The 17,562-nt window shown below is 45.6% G+C and overlaps 1 protein-coding gene across 3 annotated transcripts in view; it reads left to right on the top strand.

Moving 5' to 3' along the window:
- srcin1b (SRC kinase signaling inhibitor 1b) overlaps positions 1-17,562 on the top strand; it is a 106,471-nt gene that overhangs the window by 20,536 nt on the left and 68,373 nt on the right. For all 3 annotated transcript variants that reach the window (XM_066682658.1, XM_066682659.1, XM_066682660.1), the window contains exon 2: positions 12,676-12,929. In XM_066682658.1, coding sequence (XP_066538755.1) covers positions 12,741-12,929 — 189 coding nt within the window. In that variant the 5' untranslated portion in view covers positions 12,676-12,740. The remainder of the gene's footprint in view (positions 1-12,675; positions 12,930-17,562) is intronic.

The following is a 17,562-nucleotide window of genomic DNA, read 5'->3' on the forward strand; positions in this document are numbered from 1 at the left end:
AAGTCTGTACGTCGTTCATCTGTTCACTCTAAACATGGACTTCCCAAAAACCTTTTTCCAAAGGTGCTGATATAAAGTGAACAAACACACTGTGAGCATTTATGTTTTCTTTAGAGCTCTGAACTGTGTAAGCATGGGAGTTGGCTACACACTGGTGTTTACAGCTTTCTGATGTTTTAACTATTTTTTTCCATTATTTTGCTATGTATCTGATACCGGTGCCTCACACATTGACTATTCATGAGATGGTGTGAAAACCCCTCCCCACCGTCAAAGAGAATGGCTCATTAGCCCCCACGCCACCACATTGTTCGTAAACTGTGGTATATTAGTTATTTAGCAACTGATTTGGAGCAACAAAGCCATACATGAGCTTCAGATGACTGCTTGAAAGCAGCAGAGAGCATCCAAACTTTACTAAAAATTAACCAGCTGAACTCACAATTACAAAACATTCACGGTCAGCTTCACAAGTTCTGTCACTGGAATATAGTACTGAACTAGTTTAGCGTCAAAGCTAACAGCACAAAACGTGTGAGTCAAATATATTTCACTTAATCCTCATAAAATGAAACCGTTCCTCCTGGTCCTCCTCAGGCAGCTGAAATGCATGGCTGCGCCGTTTTAGAGCTCCGCGCTCAGTGCGAAAAAACACGGCCTTGTGTATTTGTTTATGACTAAAATGAGGGTTTTCACACGTCGTAATCCTCCAATAAGAGTGGATTATTTTGCTATTATCATATTAATACGAATGGGTGGGCCATCGAGGGTCGCTGCCTGAGTCTCAGAGAGAAACGTGCCTCTTGTTACTTATCTTTCAACAACAACCAGGTAAAAATACATTTCTTTTTAATCTCCATCTATTAGAAAAGTAGACCCTTTAGGGTTTCTGGGGATATGTTTGTTATGTTTCTAGGACAAAAACTCACTGTGTTGCATAAGTGTGTCAACGCAAGTTCTTTATCCTGTCAGTGGGAGCGCCGACTCCAGAGGGTTAAAGCAGCATTCGTCCTATTGGGTCTTGCCTGTGTGTTTCAGGGAGGAAGAAAAGAGAAAGAAAGTATAGAGATGAGAAATGATGGTTTAGATGCCCATTCTTCCGGGAGTAGTACTTGATAAATTGTGAACTTACCCAATCAAAAAGGATGAATGTAGCTGGGTGAACCTTGAACTACTACTCACCCCACAAACAATAATAGTCTAATAATGAAATTAGATTGCGGGCCACTGACTTACTGTTGTTGTTTATAAAGTGTGGTTTTAAAACTTGTTCTCGCAAATAGGAGTGTTTAGTTCACGATGGAAGACACGATGGAAGTACATAGTGTCCACTAGGACGTCATTAGCTTATTTCACCTGTGTTTACAATACAAACTTAATTTGCCTTAGAACATTAGCCAAAATTATTGTATTGACGTTTTATCATTTTATCAAATTTCCCAAGGGGTTGGGTTGCTTTCGCCTCCTCTTTAAATCGCCTAAGTGTTCTGAAAGCAGTCCAGCTCACCGCAGGTTCTACCACATGTTCCTGTACACAGCGAGTGCCACCACCACCACCCCCGTCATCAGCCACGGGAGCCGATGAAGGCCCTGGTGTGGCATGTTGGTAATTTTTTTAATCTTTTGTTTCTCGCAGTTTCTCTGCACCTCCTCAGAAGATCCTAACAGAGAACGTTACATTCATCCTACACTGCACTGCACACCGGCGCACAGAGCCAAAGGGAGGAGGTGTTTCATGGTATGATTGGGGCAGCCCTGTGTCAGTAAAGAAAATAACCAATGGGCTGCAGACCCCTGGTGGTTAGGAAACAAACTCATGCGCTGACTTTTCTTTTGCGGAGTGCATTACACAGACATATTTATAATTAATTAAAAATGTCAGGACTGTCGGCCCAAATATCACATAGACCCACCGGGTAAGTGCCTGGTATGGCCAGTCCGTCCCTGGCTGTGAACACACACACACACACACACACACACTAGTGCACTAGGGGCCGTGAACACACACTCAGAGCAGCGGGGAGCAGTTGTTGGTTCAGAGCCTTGCTCAAAGGCCACTCAGCTGTGGACTGAGGAGGAGGACAGTGCTGTTCCTTCACTCCCACCGCCACTAAAAGTGGCATGAATCCTGGTTCAGACTGAGTCACTTTGCCTCAAATCAGATTTGGATCAGATTTCAGTAGCGCGTATGAAAGTGGCCCAAATCCAGACTAAAAAGTACAGATTCGGAGTTGTTCAATGTTCACACGGTGGCACAAGCCACGCCCCTGTAGCCCTGTTCACACTTGGCATTAGTGCGCGTCTCCGGTGAGCGCTTATGGTCAGATCTCTCACATCGTTTCATCTGGAGGAGGGGTGTGGTGCACATTAACTCTTTAGAGTCTGGATTAAATTAAAATTAAGTGGAAACACTTAAAATATAAAGTCAAATATTATCCTAGAAACATATTAAACACGCCCCAGAAAACCTTGAAATATCTTTGAATGATCGGATTAGTGTGTCCTCGAGATCCGCATTGTACCCCATTCACACCTGTACTTCGTGACCCTGTGTTGGAGGCAATAGAAGTGTCAGACCTCACAGGTAACGGCCGGAGCTGACTCATTAAATTGGGGTGAGAATTGAGTGAGAAAATGGAGGATTCATGGCTTGGGCGAGCTGTAAAGCGCATCGAGAGCTCGAATGATGGACAGACGTCTGGCTCTGAGACTGATGTCTAGGACAATGTAATCTGGAGTTGGCAGGAGGGAGGTAAGCTCATTAAAACACAGAGGATTGAAGGTAGACTTGAGATTTTGGAGACGTTAGACATTGATGAGGTGATTTTGGGGAAGTAACTGTCCTTAAAGTCCCAGTCCGCTCAGCAATTAACCCCTAAATAACCATTGAATAACACTTTTTTTTATTTGATCCTCCCGGTTTAATCTCTTGATGTCTGTGATTGTGACCCTGTATCCTTCCTCCACTCCCTCACTCCACTCGTCTGATCAGGTATCATCAGTCCGTGTGATATCTGTCACACCTCTTTTCTCCATGGTGCTACGTGTGTTTGACAGTGTTGGGCCTGGGTGTCGTTACACGAGCTACACAAGCACTTATGAAGTTTAGGGTCGAGGTGGGTCCGGAGCCCCCCTGGATGGGGTGACACACACTCACACATTCACTCACACCCATGGACACTTTTGAGTCACCAATCCAGCTACCAACACGTGTTTTTGGAGCATGGTAGGAAACAGGAGCACCCGGAGGAAACAAACCCAGACACAGGGAGAACACACCACACTCCTCACAGACAGTCACCCCGAGGAAACCCACGCAGACACGGAGAACACACCACACTCCTCACAGACAGTCACCCGGAGGAAACCCACGCAGACACAGGGAGAACACACCACACTCCTCACAGACAGTCACCCGGAGGAAACCCACACAGACACAGGGAGAACACACCACACTCCTCACAGACAGTCACCCGGTGGAAACCCACGCAGACACAGAGAGAACACACCACACTCCTCACAGACAGTCACCCGGAGGAAACCCATGCAGACACAGGGAGAACACACCACACTCCTCACAGACAGTCACCTGGAGGAAACCCGTGCAGACACAGAAAGAGCCAACCGTGGCCTGGAGGTGAGGGAACTGGGCGTGTAACCGGAAGGTTGCTGGTTTGATTCCCAGTTCTGGTAGGTCATGACAGAAGTGCCCTTGAGCAAGGCACCTATCCCGCAACTGCTCCCTGGGCGCTGTGTCTAGGGCGGCCCACCGCTCTGGGCATGTGTGCTCACTGCCCTCTAGTGTTCACTAGTGTGTGTGTAAATGTGTGTTTCACTGCACGTATTGGGTTTAATGCAGAGAACAAATTCCTCTGTCCACAGCACAGTGGCCAATTCTATATCTAACACGCCACAGTCCTCACAGATAGAAGACCTGAGGCTGCGGGTGAACCCAGGACCCCAAGACCCTGCAGCACCACTGTACCACCCTGTGGTAGTGATTCCATACATTTTACTCTTTAGTGAGATCTTTGGAGAAGGTAGGAAACGTGGGCAATTACGTCTGAAAGGTGTCGTTCTTTGTTGTTCTGTGTGTGCTATTTGTGTTTGCTAATTACAAACTAAGCTTTTCTCCAATGAGACAGCTCTCATTCTGAAGTATTTAATCTGTCTCCATTTGTTTCTGACCTCCAGCTATCGTTTTAACCTTCCACTGATCAGACTCCTCTAACTCATTACGAGAGCCGTGTGTGAGTGTGGTCGAGCCTCCTCAGGGTAAACACAGGCAGAGGCAACTCCAACTGGGTTTGAGGTCCCCGAGCTACTTACCGCAGCTGTAATCAGAGGGCAGAGCCGCTCGCTGTTGGTGATTGTTGTGATTTCAGGTTGTTAGCATTCAGCAAAGAGTTTAAATTGCAAAAAAAAAAAAAAAAAAACAGATGGAAAATGGAAAGAAATGTGGCGTGTGATGGGGATAAATAGCTGATTCATATCAGAATCTCACTTAAGCATCGGTGAAGGCTCTTAATTTAGTCGAAGTGAAAACGTTCACGCAGTAATTTGGAGAATGGATTACAATGATGAGTTTTTGCAATCTTCTGATTTGAACGGCAGGCCCCTTATCTGCACGTATCCGCTGTGATTGTGCAGCGCAGCTCATGAACAAGTAATGCAGATTGGACGCGAATTCAGCGCCTCACGGCCCGGCGGGTGGGCCCTGAGTCAGCGACCGTCCGTAATTAAACCCTCACAGCCGTGATGAATCTCTTTTAAATTCACCTATTCATTAACCCAGCACTCATAATCCTTCTTCCCTGTCAAGAGTCGCCACCGGCCCTCTTCTCTTGCTCCTAATATCTCCCTCTCTCCCTCCCTCTCTCTCGCTCTCTCTCATCCCTCCTTCATCCAAAGAGCCCAGGGTGTGTATACAGTACTCCTGCAGATTTATGACGGTCGGGTGATTACAAACGCTGTACTCTACGTAAGCGATGGCCTTGTGCTGAGTGATGTCATTTTTCAGTGCTGCTGGAACCCTTACCCTGCGCTCAAGGCCTAGTCAGGACATTTTTCATCCTGCTGTAAAACCACAACGGCCTAGAAAAAAAAAATCACATTCAAATATCCGGCCACTTTTATATTCCTCCCCAGATCTATGCAGACCTTCTCTTACCTTTTTCAACTGGTGAGTTGTTTTCAGCTCTCAGGTTTAGAGTAAGCTATGCTATAACTTTATCAATAACAATGCTTACTATTCTATAACTACACTAACTGTAACTAACTGTAACTACTTTGTACTTAAACCTACCATGCTATAACTACTCTATAAGTACACTAACTATATAATTACACTAATTATATAACTACTCTATATCTACACTAACTATACTATTACTAATCTAACTACACTAAGTATATTATAAATACACTATACTATAAATATTATATACTAAACTAACTATACTTACCTTGTGAAGGACTGGCGCCCCCTCCAGGGTGTATTCCTGCCTTGCACCCAATGATTCCTGGTAGGCTCTGGACCCACCGCGACCCTGAACTGGATAAGGGTTACAGATAATGAATGAATGAATGAATGAAAACTAACTATACTATAACTACCCTATAACAACACTAACTACCCTTTAACAACACTAACTATACTATAACGACTCTAACCAAACTACGCTATAACTACATTAACTATACTCTATAGCTACACTAACTATACTATAACTACACCAACTATACTAAAACTATTCTATAACTACACTACCTATACTATAGCAATGCTATAACCACACTAACTATACTATTATTACACTAACTCATAACTAGACTATAACTACACTAACTATACTATAAGTTCACTAATTATGATATAACTACCCTATAATTACACTAAGTACTCTATAATGTCATTAACTATACTATAAATATACTATACCTACTCTATAACTACACTATATTATACCTATACTTGCATTAACTATAATATAACTATTCTATAATTATTCTATACTTACTCTAACTATACTATAACTACTCTTACTACACTATAACTACTTTATAACTACACTATAACTATCTACTCTACATCTACATTATAACTATATTCTAATTGCATATACTGCCATAACCACACTTTTATAAACTTCTATATCTATGCTATAACTACACTAACTGGGTTATAAAGACTATAACCACGTGTTTCTATAACAAAGAGCCAGTCCGAACGCAGCATGTGTCCTTGTGTATCATAGCATTGTGAAAGACAAAGACGTTTTACTCTCTCCCCCTCATGAAGGGAATGTATCTTCATCATAAAGCTCAAGGCCAACGGCAGTGTGTCCTGCTGGAGCAGTTTGTGTTGATGGACACCGTCTGATTTACAGGGCTGTTCCTCTGGGGCTGGTTTTCTGAACCTGGTTAAACCTCCTGAGCAAAATTTAAACTGTGATTCTGATTCGCAGAGGACAATATTTCAAAGGCCAGGGCTGGGTTTAATCTAGGTCTAGAGAAGCAGAGCACTCTGTGAAGTGCAGTGAGACTCCATCAGTCTCCCTCTATTTCACTGTCTTGTTCTCTCTCTCTCTCTCTGAGACACACACACACACACACACATACAGGAGAGATTAAATGTTGGACGTTTTTGCTTCCAGCACATTTATCATTGTCCATCTCTGTCAGATATTTTCGGGGTCCTGTCTAAAGAGCTGAGATTTAACCCGAGAGGTGAATGAAGGGAAACGATGTGACACTCCTGATTGGTTATTTGAGATGCAGTAGTAATTGGTCACTGTGGAGACAGGCAGGTGATCTGTGATAATGCTGATTTTGGTCTGTGGTTATCGAGGGAGTAAGAACGGAATGCGACACACATGAATTTTATAACATTTAGGGTCCAAATAAAAGTACAGTCTTTACAGTCTTTATTGTTTAAAAATAATGGGAAGCATCAGTGTTCAAAATAGAAACAACTCAGGGCCAGAAATAGATCCTTGTGGGACACCCTTTGATATTTTTTATCATCTTTTACTTAACCATGACAATCTGTGTCCTACTAAAAATATACAGTGGTCCCAGAAGGCATTGGGACACTTTTTTTTTTTTTTTTTTAAATTGAAAAATGCTAATGTAAAACACCCCCCACCTTTTTACACATACAAGTTACATAGCATGGAGTGGCAATGGTAGAGCCCTGTAATTCTGCTTATTACACAGGGCGGCACGGTGGAGCAGTAGGTAGTGTCTCTTACAGAGCTTGAGGGTCCTGGAGGTTGTGGGTTCGAGTCCTGCTCTGGGTGACTCTCTGTGAGGAGTGTGGTGTGTTCTCCCTGTGTCTGCGTGGGTTTCCTCCGGGTGACTGTCTGTGAGGAGTGTGGTGTGTTCTCCCTGTGTCTGCGTGGGTTTCCTCCAGGTGACTGTCTGTGAGGAGTGTGGTGTGTTCTCTTTGTGTCTGCCTGGGTTTCCTCCAGGTGACTGTCTGTGAGGAGTGTGGTGTGTTCTCCCTGTGTCTGCGTGGGTTTCCTCCAGATGACTGTCTGTGAGGAGTGTGGTGTGTTCTCTCAGTGTCTGCATGGGTTTCCTCCAGGTGACTGTCTGTGAGGAGTGTGGTGTGTTCTCCCTGTGTCTGCGTGGGTTTCCTCCAGGTGACTGTCTGTGAGGAGTGTGGTGTGTTCTCCCTGTGTCTGCGTGGGTTTCCTCCGGGTGACTGTCTGTGAGGAGTGTAGTGTGTTCTCTCTGTGTCTGTGTGGGTTTCCTCCGGGTTACTGTCTGTGAGGAGTGTGGTGTGCTCTCCCTGTGTCTGCATGGGTTTCCTCCAGGTGACTGTCTGTGAGGAGTGTGGTGTGTTCTCCCTGTCTGCGTGGGTCTCCTCCGGGTGACTGTCTGTGCGGAGTGTGGTGTGTTCTCTCTGTGTCTGTGTGGGTTTCCTCCGGGTTACTGTCTGTGAGGAGTGTGGTGTGTTCTCTCTGTGTCTGTGTGGGTTTCCTCCAGGTGTCTGTCTGTGAGGAGTGTGGTGTGTTCTCTCTGTGTCTGCATGGGTTTCCTCCGGGTGCTCTGGTTTCCTCCCACGCTCCAAAAATACACGTTGGTAGGTGGATTGGAGACTCAAAAGTGTCCGTAGGTGTGGTTGTGTGAGTGAATGTGTGAGTGTGTGTCACCCTGTGAAGGACTGGCGCCCCCTCCAGGGTGTATTTCCGCCTTGCCAGTGATTCCAGGTAGGCTCTGGACCCACCGTGACCCTGAACTGGATAAGCAGTTACAGACTATGAATGAATGAATAATTAAATATGGATGATAGCGTTTCTCACATCATGAAAACTAACACAGCAAATTATGAATGACTTCCAAATAATTGTATGAATTCTGCCTGTGAATTAAATGTAGGCTCTGAAGATAAGTACTGAGTCCTTTATGCGGCAGGTCACATGAAATTTTGCATGAATCACAATGGTTGTTATATTTTATGCCACTGTTTGGAGGTTCATGAGTCTTAGTCACTCTTCTGATGAAAATGATGTGTATTATGGACTTAAACAAATGACTGCCAATGGGGGTCTGGCAAAAGTACACTCACCTGACTTTGTTGCCCATGAAATTTCTACAAGTTGAACATTTATCTAAGATGTTATTAGAGCTGAATGATTCGGAGAAAGTATGAATTGTGCGTTCCCTGGACCAGACTGTGGTGCCGTTTGTGAAATCATGCAAACAATACAAGCCACACACTTGGATCTTTGTTTGAGGCTGTGATGTCACAGAACATGGCTATTTGGTCATTCCTAATTGGTTCTGACTCACCATCTCCGTGTTAACAGTTCGAGCTCCAGACTGTGATTGCGATAGAAGTCCCAGGCTGCAGGTGTCTTCCTTGCTCTGTGAACAGTTTAAGAATAAGACTTTTCTTGTTTTGAGTTACGTAAATAAATGGAGGTCATTGGTATTCTGCGGCTGAAGGCGTGTGGTCCGAGGTGTTCCTCTGACAGGGTTATGAGCTGTGTTACGAAGAACAGGCTTCTTATTTGTTTGCAATGATGCGGCACCAGCCTCTAATTTGTATGTAAGTGTGCCAGTCCGAAAGCTGGTCTCCAGTCTGCCCTTCTGCTGTGAGAATGTCTAACACAGCAGGAAAATATGTTAACACACGCACACGCAAAGGACACAGCAAGTACTACAAGCTTAAGAAAGAGAGAGAAAGAGAGAGCGAGAAAGTGTACGGCGACCTGCCTTTGCTTAAAAGTATGACAAATTAAAGCTGGTTTAAATCATGGGGAACACACTGGACCTCGTTCACGAAAGCTCTGTAGAATCTCGTGCGGTAATGACTTATAATGAACACAAAACATGCCGTGAACACTTTTCTACACTAAGCCAATAAGAGAAAAGAATTGGCTCCTGAGCCAGTGGTTGAATGCTTAACTAGCATTACACAATAGTGCCCCTGTATCTGCAGATTCACTGTCCTACTGATTACGAGGGAACACAGTTCTGGTTCTTAATGAAACGTCTGTGACCTGCTTTGGTCCAAACCCCACGAGCCCCACAGCAGTGTTCTCCCCCTGTGTAAACAGCCCTGTTCAGAACGCCCGCTTTCAGCACCTGTTCCTTTAAATGATAATGAGCCGCTCGCTGTTCACCCCGACCCCGAGCGCACAGCAGTGAGGAGCGAGGAGCAGAAGATCTGGTTTTTAGCCGTTTTCACTCTGTTCTCTTTCTTCTCCGTTTTTACTCAGTGCTCTTATTTCTCCGCGCTCATTGTGTTTGTTTTGCTGAGTTTAACCTCATCTTTGCGCTCTCACATAAACACGGGTCCAGCGCTGTGATTGGACAGAATCAGACGAGGGGGCGGGGCCATTCTAAAGTCTCTGTAGTTGATTTTATCCCGTGTTTTCCGGGGGTCTTGTTTCACAGTGTGTGCTTTGGTGGACTCCAGAGCCCCACATTAACGTGAACATGCACTGAACAAGGACTTTTTTTTTTTTTCTTTTATGAAAATCATTCAGATTTAAATTTGAGGTCTTTTTCTTTTTACATCCATTTCAGCTCATTTTTAATGCACGTTTATTAAAATGTTTTTTTAAATGTTATTGGTATTTTCCTTATCATTTTGTCTGTTTGCACATCTACCTTTATCCGACTGTTTAAAAGTTCTCATAGAACTGAGCATGACTGTACCAGACGTGAATGAGGTGAATAACAAACCAGAGGGTAATATTTAAACTCACAGACTTTGACTGGATACAACTGTGATGAATGAGGGCCACTGGATACACTTTATAATGCTCCGTGTGTGAAATACAGCAGCTGAAAAGTGCAGGAAATAACAAGAGCAACTTTGTGCTTGAAGGTTACGTTCCTCATTCCCATTTTTGTTCTGACTCCAGCGAGCGGCGCTGATCCGTTCATTACAGGGCATAATTAATCAGCTGAATCAGGGCCTTTGGAGGGTGTTTTTAATGCCGTGGCGTATCACAGACATGCTAATGAGTCCATCTGCTGCAGTTCATCATACTGCCTCTAGATGTCTCCACACACAGGAGAGACACACCTCACCTCCACAGATCTCCACTGACACAAAGGTTTGCAGACACTCCTTCTCTTTACTGACCACACAGGAGCACTTTGTTTTTCTGCAGTGACACTGACGTGGTGGTGGTGTGTTAGTGTGTGTTGTGCTGGTGCGAGTGGATCAGACACAGCAGTGCTGCTGGAGTTTTTAAACACTTTTCCGGTTCCTCTGTGGTAGAAAACCCTATCAGAGGCATCAGGACATCCTTAGTGCACCTCAACACGCCACACAGCATCCCGACAACACTACGTTAATGAAAGCCATATTGATATCGGTGTTCCTACTCAGAGGAAGGAAGCCAGTCTTTTGGTGAACAGATGTTAAGTGTTAAGGCTTATTTCCCTCACTGTCTTTGCTGAAGGGTCAGTTCTCCTGCTGCCTTCACCTTTGAGAGGAAAGAGCTGGTGTTTTCTGACGTGTCAGTGCCCTGTTGTCATGTGGCTTTATTTACACGTGACACAAAAACTCACAACCGCAGCGAACCCTCACAATCAAATATGTGTTGTTCAGAGAAGAGTGACACAGCAGCATGCTCTCAGTTTGTAAACCACCTGAGCCAGACAGAGGTATTCATCACACAATTACTGATTATCACAGTGAGACTCAAATGGGAATCTTCAGATTTCATCTCATTACCAGGTCATTTACACCTTGGTGTTTCTTTTCTCACTGTTTTGTTCTGTTGCCTCAAACACATTCAAAACCTAAATCTAATCAGCGTAAAGGTGTATTTTCATCTCTATCTCCATCTCCAAAGCTGACTTAACTGTGATGTCAGAGTAAAGCTGGCTTTAGTTGAGCAACCACACTCTCCAGCTGTAGTTAAAACCATGTGACCTGCTACTGGTAACACTACTGGTTCTCCCTGGGACCAAACAGGGACCAAACACAGAGTAGAGTAGGTACTCTACTGGACTCTACTCTGTGTTTGGTCCCTGTTACCTGCAGCAAACCCCAACAACGGCAGTGGTAACGTTAAGCGGTGTTTACTCATGGTGTATTGGCGTGTTGTTGTTGTTTGGGACTGAACACAGCTCCGTCATCAGTTCAGACAGATCAGTAGAGTTTGTTCCTTCCTTGTTGCAGCGTCCAGCTCTCGCTGGATTCTTTCGTTGGCCACGAATCCAAGGAGCGTTTGAACCTCTTCAAAAGACCACAGCGTAATTTTACGAGCTGCCATCGTGAGTCGGATAAAAACAAACGTGATCTCTGCTGAAGCTGGAGATTTTACAGAAGGAGAGTTGGTGCTGGACGTCAAAATAATTACTCACTTACTATCGACAAATCAGGCAAAATGTAGACATTTCCTTAATAATTGTTGCTGTCCTCAATATCATTGAAGTTGTTATGCGTTTGTGTGTAAAAGAATGAATGAGTCAATACTTTAGCCAGTGCTGTTCTGTTCTTTTTCTGGTCTCTCAAAATTTTATGTCAATTTTTTAAAATGTGGCTTTATTTGATGTTTTATTTATTTAAGGTATTTATATATATATATTCCAATAGCAATATCTGACCTAATAACTATGTCAGTTGCTCTTTAAAGGGGTGTAATTGCAATTAAAATGACAATGATATAGTTTATCATCAATATTTTGACCACAACATAATGGCTATTGAGACCTTTGTCTGCGTTGCGTGGCGTAGAGTGACGACTCTCTCTGGACAATCAGCGCTCTGCAAGGTTTACACGCCACGGTTTAATCCCTACTCGACTCGCTCTGAACCACGAGAGAACAGCCACTAAACAAGAACCCGCTTCCAGAACCAAGACCAGATATACCTGGTGGAGAAGTGGAAAAGCAGTTGCGTGAAGTAGGGACCATGCAGTGGAAAAGCTTCCTATATAACTCATTACCAATTCTGTGACTTGCTTTAGACAGGTATTATTCACTACAGACAATGTGGCCTACACCCCACAGACAAAAGTGTTTGACCTGTTAAACGCGACTCATGTAACCTGCAACAGGCAACAACCCACACCCCTCCACAGCAATGCTAACCCTGACCCTGACCCTGACCCACAGCACCACACAGTGGCACCACCGGCTGTGCCTCTGACCACTGAACATGTTGTTTCTCTCACATCTGTCCTTCTGCTGGTCTCGCAGATCTGCTGGGAAGGGACGAGGAGTGACGAAGGAGGGAGAGAAGAGAGGAAAGGAGGTCCGCTGTGATGTTGCGGGGGGAGCATGCAGATTACCAGCGCCAGTACCACACTTTGGGCAGCACCCCACGTCGTTTCTCCAACCCAGACATGGAAGCTCTGGCCAAGCTACACAAGAGCGAGGCAGAGAGGCAGCGAGGCAAATACCCACCCCAGCACGCCGCCACACTCGTCAACACCAACTGCTCGCGGCAGCAGGTACGTGAGTGTTTCTTGTGGGATGAGGGTGGGGAGAAGTTGGTATTTCAGGGGGACCCTCTATCTGGTTCATACAAAACCCATTCTAGTAGAATACAGTCTAGGACAGACTTCTAGTGCCTGTTTGAAAGCGGGTTTCTGACCTCAGTGGGATTTGTTTGGGAGGTGGACAACTTTATAACATCACAGTAACACTGAGGTAAGCCCAGTGTGGCCCGGTTCACACTGCAAGATTCTGGCCCTGATTTACCTGAGTGTCACTGAGTGTTTTTGGAGATCACAGACATCGCCCATGACTCAAAAATGCCCATCAAATATCCAGCGAGTTTGCCACCTGGACCAGTCTGTGACTCTTAACTCCAGGAGCGTGACTGGCAGTGAGTACAGAGACAAGCTACAGCCAACGAGAACATGCAACACGGGCAGAGGGGACAACAGATGGAGGAATACACCGTCTGTGCTGCGTCTGCTGGTCCTGGGCTGGGCTTCCCAAAGTGAACCAAGTGAGTGAGCATCAAACTGAACTTCCCCTCTCTCCCTGTTAAAATGATCTGGAATAAGACGGATGTGTCTGATGCTCTCAAACTAGTACCACACACATTCCCACATCGCCATGTCTCACTGTCACTGCAGTGTTGAGAAGAGTCCACCTCCCATACACAATGTTAACAACAGTCCCACACTCAGAAAGCGGCCAACGAGTGTGTTTGATAATCAGATTCCTGCACAAATTCCAATTTTGTGAGTAGTCTGATAAGCGGTGTTTACATGCTCTTGGGTAATCGTATCACAGGAAAACTCAGAGTCCAGCAATAATCTGATTTCTGCTTTGCAACAGCCACCAAAATATTCCAAAACAGACCTGACATAAACTTCCTGCTGTGACTTTTTGTAAACATGTATAGACTCTGAGTAAAGTCATACCCTGGAACTCTTGGGTACACAAGTGAACAGAGCCGCTAACGTGCCGGAGTATCTCATGAATGCGCTGCACAGGCTCTGCCCCGTGCCTGAAGCATGCAGCACATTCCCACTGCGAGAACGTAACTGTCACTAATAAAAGGACACCTTTTTAAGCTTTTTAACTTTTTAACACAAGCTTTTTAACACTCATGTCTGTTCTTGAATTCAGCATGGCCATCCGTTACAGACAGAGACCAGAGACCCAAGCTATGGTGAGGAGGGGGTAGAGTAGTGGATAAGTATACACTACACTACATACTCTATAACAGACCAGTGATGTAGGTGGTGCTGTAAAGTGCCTCGTGAGCAGAGGCTCCTCGTTACGTCGCTGCTGGATGAACGTATGATCAGTGTCACATTGTCCTCATCAAACCTGTCTCGTTTCTCCTCTTTCCTCCCCTCATTCTCGTTTTCTCCACTCTCCCCCTTTCGTCCTCTCTCTCCCTCTTCTCCTCACTCATCCCTGTTTCCTCTTCTCTTCCCGCTCTCCCGCTGTGTGTCGTCATCTATCTCTCAGTGCCAGCACCCCCTCCTCGCTGCCTGTTTGCTCGCCGTATTTACCCTGCTGCAGCCGCTGTTAGCAACAGTGCGGGAATCGGAGGTGGAGTGGCGGTGGGGGCTGGTGGAGGTGTGTGTGTGTGTGTGTGTGTGGGGGGGGGGGGACTCGGTCAGGTGGAGTCTGCCGTTTCCATGACAACCCCAAGCCCATATAAGGCGTACAATGATATCACATAGCAAGCTGGCATGAAGTGTGAGCCGCTGAGGAACAGGGACAGACAGGGACAGAGAGAGAGAGAGAACGAGGGAGAGGAGGGACAGACAGACAGACAGAGAGAGAGAGAGAGAGAAGCACTCCTGAGGCATGAGGGGATTTTCTGTGATCCGCAGTCCGTAAATGGAGACACGGAAGGAGGAAGAGACAGAGGAGAGCGGAGAAGAGGAGGGGTGGAAGGAGCCGGCAGCAGGAGGAGCGAACCTGCGGCGGATCTAATTAATTAGCAATGGTACGGTACGTTCCTTAATCAATGAAGACGTGGTCAATTGACACTGAGAAAACAGAGAGAGAGAGAGAGAGTGAGAGAGAGAGAGAGGTTGTCTACCTGACTGCAGGGAGATTGCTTTGAGGTGGGGAATGCTGCTCGTCAAACCAGGTGAGGAGCGCTCAGATCCGAGGCAGTGATAAGTGTGGGGCTGGCTTTTCACACCACGTTCTTCACATACCTTCAGAACGTACACTTCTGCGTGTTTGAGGCTCGCAGGTGGGAAGCAGGTGTGGCTGAAAAAGCCTGCCGCAGTGAGAATGTGTGTGTTTGTGTGTGTGTGTGTGTGTGTGTGTGTGACAGAGAATGAGAATGAAGGAAGGTAAAAGGATGGGGAAGAGCAGAAATGACAGTGTTTGTGTGCGCATATGTTTGCATGCTCTTAAGGAGGATAGGGACTGAGAGTGAGGGAATGCCACTGAGAGAGAGACATAGCATGAGAGAGAGAAAGAGAGAGAGGGAGAGGGGAAAGGGTGGGCACACTAGGCTGCTTGGCATGCAGATCATGCTGCAAATTCATCTCTCCACTCCTCTTCCTCTCTCTCAGACACACACACACACACTCGCTCAGAGCGAGCCGTCACTCCAGCTAAACCCTCTCTGATGTGCGTTTGGTTGAGCGTGTGAGGCTCAGACGAAGCAGGTACACCCTGTGCTAGTCGTGCCTCCTGTTAACTGCTCTCTGTGGACTCCTGGTTATTGAGAAGGGATGCTTTTCCTTCCCCACCACAGAGGGGCTTTCTCCTGCCTGGGGGCCTTACGTCATCCCTTATACTAACCATCTCACCATGCACTGAGATTCGGGAAAGACTTTTAATTTAAACCAAAGCTTACAGATAGTCATATCTCCTTTGGTAGAAGAGGATCTTTATGGAACACGACTGGACTTTAAAAAAGTGTGTGTAACTTTAGTGGCAATAATGAACCTCTGACCTTGTTTTTCTAACACGGGCTGAACCACTTCACCCACTACACCCAACGCCAACTCCTCAAACACAGCGGCCTGGTCAGGAGCCCCCTGGACTAAGCACGGTAGAGGTGTGGAGCGGGACGTGCACGTTGGTAGATCATGCCTTTTTAAACTACCCCCCCCCCTTCACTCTAAATGATCAAGACTCACGTGAATTGACTTTTGGTGTAACGCAGGCGTAGGACCAGATTCGAGACTAAACACTGGTGATGATATTAAGATGTCTCTGAGTTGAGACAGCTTTCGTGACCGACTCAAACCCAGGCCACGGAGACGACAGGAGAGCACTGCAACTCCAGCAAGGTTGGTGAAATCCCCTAAAACATTTAGTGTGAGGCCAGCTATAAGGAGTCAGGGGCGGTTCACACGTCACCGCTGTGTTACTGAGTTCAGTCGTGAAGATGTGAATAAATAGTGCTGGGATTAATGGCTCTGTGATGTTTAGTGAGTCTTATTTATCTGATTTTATTCTTGTTTGTGCTCAAACTGAACCGTATCGATTGATTTCAGGTAAAAGGAAGTGCTTCTTCACAGTGACTTCTATAGTAACAACAGTGTTTCATTAAAACTGTACTTACATTACTTTTGTTTGTTTCATTAGTTCATTCATTCAGTCACTTTCAGGAACAGGAATACACACACTGAACAGGGCATCACACACTCACCCAGTCACTCCCTCTCTTATACACACACACACACACACCTAGTGATCACCAGCTAGATAGAGTGGTACTACACTGAATGATCACTGGATCACTCATCCTCCATTCTCTTCACTCCACTGACCACACAGGAACACTTTGTAGTTCTACATCTTTGTAGTTGTCCATCTGTTGCTCTGCATACTCTGTCACCCCCCTTTCCCCCCTGTTCCTCAGCACTCAGGACCCCCACAGAGCAGGTGTGATGTGGTGGTGGATCATTCTCAGCGCTGCAGTGACACTGACGTGGTGGTGGTGTGTTAGTGTGTGTTGTGCTGGTGTAGAGTGGATCAGACACAGCAGTGCTGCTGGAGTTTTTAAACCCTGTGTCCACTCTCTGTCCACTCTGTGAGACACTCCTCCCTCGTTGGTCCACCTTGTAGATGTAAAGTCAGAGACAGTAGCTCATCTGTCACTGCACAGTTTCTCAGCCTCTGTCCACCGCAAAGACCAGACATGGCTAGATATGAGGGTCAGATATTTCAATTGAGTTTTCAGTTTCATAAAGCTTCATTGGCATGAATTGCTCTTAACTGTTTAATACAGAGATACAGAAAGAGAATATGAATTGAAAATGAGAATGATTTATATTTAGATACATTTAGATGTTATGTGGGTAGTGTCACTGATATGGCAGAGGTGTGTGTGTGAATCTACGAGTGTTTTACACCCATCTGTATCTCTGCTGTGTTGAAAGAGGTGGACTATCTAAAAATATCCAGTAAAGAATGGCTCCAAGAGGAGGAATTGACCTCTGAAGAGCTGAAGGATGACTAACACAAACTGTGCATCAACAGATGAGCCACTGTTCACCAGCAGCAGGATGCAGCAACGAGGTAGAGGTTTCTAAACAGACAGGCACTTCAGCAGCGCTCTTCAACTCGATAAACATGTGGAGTCCACCAACTCACACACTGTGAAACAAGACATGGCAGTTTTCAGTGGGCTGCCGAAGTCAG

Source organism: Hoplias malabaricus, chromosome 10 (genome assembly GCF_029633855.1).
Source record: "Hoplias malabaricus isolate fHopMal1 chromosome 10, fHopMal1.hap1, whole genome shotgun sequence".
Lineage (NCBI taxonomy): Eukaryota > Metazoa > Chordata > Actinopteri > Characiformes > Erythrinidae > Hoplias > Hoplias malabaricus.